The following is a 4463-nucleotide window of genomic DNA, read 5'->3' as shown; positions in this document are numbered from 1 at the left end:
GATACCAGTGCTCCTTTAGTAACATTGTATGAATACATTACAGAAGGTATTGTCATTGTAACCAGTGCTCCGTTAATAACATTGTATGAATACATTACAGCAGGGTTTGTCATCGATACCGTGATCCCTTTCTCTAAATAACCAATATTTCGGCATTAATATGTTTCTCTAGTTTTCCTGGCTTACTATGTTGAATTTCTCTGTGGATCCTGAATAGGCGAAGGCGATAGGGAATTGCCATGTTAGAACTTCTGTTGTTTGCTATATTATTCACCGACACAATGTCAAATGAACATTTACACATATATATACAGTTTCTATAACATCCTTTCTTTACACAGGTTTGGTTCGTGCTGTAGCAAGGGATCTGTATCAGCAACATGCAGACATAGAAATGTTTAAAAAGTCCACAGAAAAAATAGCAGGTGGGAAACTACAGGAACATGTTGTATTTAAAGTGACTTTGGCCGCCAGCAAACGTACCTCTGTCGTGACGAGAATGGACGTTAACCGATTCAATCCTTGCACTTCTAATTTGTTACAAATAAGTCAAGATCAGTTCTGTACCGCCCTGCCTTATCACATTGTGTTTGACCAAAACCTTCATATCATTCAATGTGGTACTATGATACAACGGTTCGTACACAGTCGTATTAAACCTGGTATTATGGTCAGCGCTTTATTTGATGTCATTCACCCTCACATGAACTTCACCATTGAAAATATACGCATGTTCATCAACGCTGTATTCATGCTGGAAGTAAAACAGTCGGCCAGGGAAAATTGCAAACTTGTTTTAAAAGGTATGTATACTTACAATAACGAAAGCTCTGATATAAAGGAATGTGTCTAACACAATAGATACTACCTTACAAGTAACACGATATATAATAAGTGAGTTCCAACTTTTACATTAGTCTCGGAAATAGTGTTTTGTACGATTTATTGTCGTATATTTGTAGCAAGTACGTTCGTCTGCCACTCGTAAATTCAGTTGAATCAATGTTTACATGCATCTCAATAATACACTGTTCGACCGTGTTGTTTGTAAATAGATATTGGAGCGTGTTATTCGCTGTTATGGTTAGCAATGAAAACTGTTATACATTGTGCCACTTTGTATCATCATGGATAAAACAATCAATGCAAGTAAGAGTTCCGTTATTCAAGATTGCAACAGATAGTTGACCTTAGCACTAAGAACATAATAATTCGTCTTCTTCCTGCAGGTCACAGTTGCAGACAATAGATTGTAAGCATCCTTAGGTTTTGTCCACACAAATCAATAGTAGACACATTTATCTTTAGCAGACTTGAGATACATAAAATGCATTTTGTAGTTGGAGTCGACTCTAATCTTACTGCCTACACGTATCCCTGTTTATGTGATAAGTCATTATTGATAATTACTTGGGATATACGAATATTTACAAAAACTACAAGCTAGAAATAAGTACATTGTGTTGCACCAATATGTTGAGATTTGCTTGACAGTGATAACATTCCGTGTAAGATCGTCACGCGAAACGTACAATTGGTGTTGAACTCAATTGAAAGAATCGCACTTTTTTCTGACGTTAAAGGAAAAGAAAGTTTATAAGTTTATGCTGTAAAATGATCTCCTTCTTCAAACGGCAATTATCACAACATTTGTTTAAATGATGTATGTATATTTATATTATGTTCATTATCTAAACAAATTACCTTATTTGTCTTTATTATGTATGTGCTATAGAATGTTTCCCAAAGAGGCGTTAATATATCATTGCAATGCCGTTCTGTTCCATTTTTAGTCACCCCTGGGGGAACCCCAGCGGGGAGTATTAATTTTGGTTTCAGTCCCAGATTTTGACCTCTGTTGCCGACCACAGTTTTCGGCTTTCGTGTGTTTGCTTCTGTTGCTAATTACAAGCTTTTGGATAACTCAGATATCGATTTAGGAATAGATCTAACATACAACCAAAAGGCGTTCTGAATTTCAAACTGAAGATGTCCGAATATGAATCGGTCACCTTTGAGGTTCCCGAGGGGGTAGACTGTTATATTATATATTGCTATTGATTGATTGAGATTTGTATGTCTGACCAACATAATAATAATAATAATATACAGCATTTATATAGCGCCCTATATAATTTGTAAAATTACTCTAAGGCGCTTTACAACATATGGATAATAGTAATGGTTATAATTGTGAAAACAAACAACAAAGGCTTGCAATCACTTTCATACATATAACAAGCAATGTGCACATAATTGAACAAATAAAAGGGTGGTATTTACATGACGTCTTTGCAAAGATTCTAAAATGCAGACGTGAAGAGGTGAGTTTTTATGTCCCTCTTGAACTTGGCCAGGGTATTCGACTTCCTAATAGCAGATGGTAAGCTATTCCACAACGTAGCCGAAACCCTCCTAAAGCATCTGTTTCCGAAGGTCACAGTACGAGATTTTGGGACACACAACAAAGATTCTGACTCCGACCGCAGTGATCTTGACGGCTGATACAGGGTAACAAGTTCCTGAAGGTACTGAGGAGCTGTTCAATTAGTGCCTTGTATGTGTATACCAGAATTTTGTACTGCGAACTGTATCGTACAGGTAACCAGTGGAACGAATAAAGCGCAGGTGTGATGTGCTCTCTCTTTCGAGTACGAGTAACTAGCCGTGCTGCAGTGTTCTGAACCCTCTGTAGACGACTAGTTAGTTTGTCAGATATACCACAGAGCAGGGCGTTACCATAATCCAACCGAGAGGTAACAAGTGAATGCACCAAAATATTGAATGCATCTGCTGTTAGAAACTGCCGAATACAGCCGATGTTCCTGATCTGGTAGAAACAGGATTTGGCAATAGCGTTCACTTGTTTCTCCATGTTCAGAGAACTGTCAAAGTATACCCCTAGGTTTTTAACAGCTGTTCCAGCTGTTCCAGTCTCAATAGTTCTGGCACCAACCTTGACCTGGAGAGTCATTGTTTGCTGACACTTTGGGGATAAGACGATTAGTTCCGTCTTTTCCTGATTAAGTTTAAGCATGTTGGCGTTCATCCAGATACTGATATCTGTCAGACAAGCTTCCAGACTTTCTGAGACTGTATTTCAACTGTCCTGTGGTTTTATGACCATGTAAATGTGTGTGTCATCAGCATAGCAATTTTAGCGAAGGCTATGACGAAGACAAATCTCTCCAATCGGTTTGGAGTACATACAATATTTTCGTGGTCCTAACACCGACCCTTGAGGAACCCCGAAATCTAGTACTTTGTCATGTGAGGTGGCAGATCCGATGGTAACACACTGTCGTCGTTCACTCAGCCATGACTGTATCCAGCATAGTGCGGTATCAGTCACTCCATAAGAGTATTCCAGACGTTTATAAAGTATGCCATGGTCGATGACGTCAAATGTAGCTGACATGTCTAGCATGACAAGCACAGCTCTGCACTTGTTATCCAATGCAGAAGCTATATCACTATGTACACGTAGGAGGGCCGTCTCAGTAGCGTGTCCCATGCGGTAGGCCGATTGCATGTTGTCATGGAGACTGTTTGCATGGAGAACCTCTAAACGCCGGGATACAACATTCTCAAAGATCTTAGACAGAAAAGTCAGATTTAAAACTGGGCGGTAGTTTTTCAACTCCTCCTTGTCCATTCCAGGCTTTTTAGGTCACCTGAGACAAAGTCTCAAGTGACCTATTGCGATCGCCTTTTGTCCGTCGTCGTTCGTCGTCCGTCGTCCGTCGTGCGTCCGTAAACAATTTACATTTTCGACTTCTGCTCCAAAACCCCTGAACCAATTTCAATGAAATTTTGCAGGGACCTTCAATGGACAAAGGTCAACAAAAAGAATGGCCGGTTTAGTCCCAAGCCCCCAGGAGCCTGAGGGGCGGGGCCAAAAAGGGTCAAATTGACTAAAATTTCAAAAATCTTCTCCTCAAGATCCAGATATGGTAGAATCAAATACTTTTTATATAGGAAGGGTCTTAAGGTGCTTTACCGTAATTATGAATTTCATGACCCTGGGGTCTCAAGTTTCCCCCTGGGGAGGTGATAAACTTTACTATAGTTTATAGAGGGAAATCACATTTTGGACCAACATTTGTTTAATTTCCATTGGAAGTAATTCAATTTGGGTTAGCATTATCAGTATTAGGAAGCAGTTTGATAATAAGCACATATCAGCCCTGACTGACCCCCAGGGGCTGATGGGTGGGGCCAAAAAGGGTCGAATTTATTGAAATTTTAAAAAATCTTCTTCTCAAGACCCAGATATGGTAGAATCAAATAATCTTCATAGATGGAAGGGTCTTAAGGTGCTTTACCGAAATTGTGAATTTCTTGACCCTGGGGTCTCACGTTTCCCCCTAGGGAGGGGGTAAACTTTACTATAGTTTATATAGGGAAATCACATTTTGGACCAACATTTGTTTAATTTCCATTGGAAGTAATTCAATTTGGGT

At 39.3% G+C, this 4463-nt stretch overlaps 1 protein-coding gene across 1 annotated transcript in view; it reads left to right on the top strand.

Annotated features, from left to right (window-relative positions):
• Positions 1-341: 341 nt before the first annotated feature.
• Positions 342-4463, top strand: part of LOC110451488 (guanylate cyclase soluble subunit beta-2-like) — a gene marked incomplete at its 5' end in the record, with an annotated part of 67137 nt that continues 63015 nt past the window's right edge. Inside the window, one exon of the mRNA XM_021499531.1 lies at positions 342-803. Coding sequence (XP_021355206.1) covers positions 342-803 — 462 coding nt within the window. The remainder of the gene's footprint in view (positions 804-4463) is intronic.

The sequence above is a fragment of the Mizuhopecten yessoensis genome, unplaced genomic scaffold (genome assembly GCF_002113885.1).
Source record: "Mizuhopecten yessoensis strain PY_sf001 unplaced genomic scaffold, ASM211388v2 scaffold6085, whole genome shotgun sequence".
Classification (NCBI taxonomy): Eukaryota; Metazoa; Mollusca; class Bivalvia; order Pectinida; family Pectinidae; genus Mizuhopecten; species Mizuhopecten yessoensis.
Note: the sequence above shows the minus strand (reverse complement) of the source record. Positions and strands in the feature narration are given on the sequence as shown.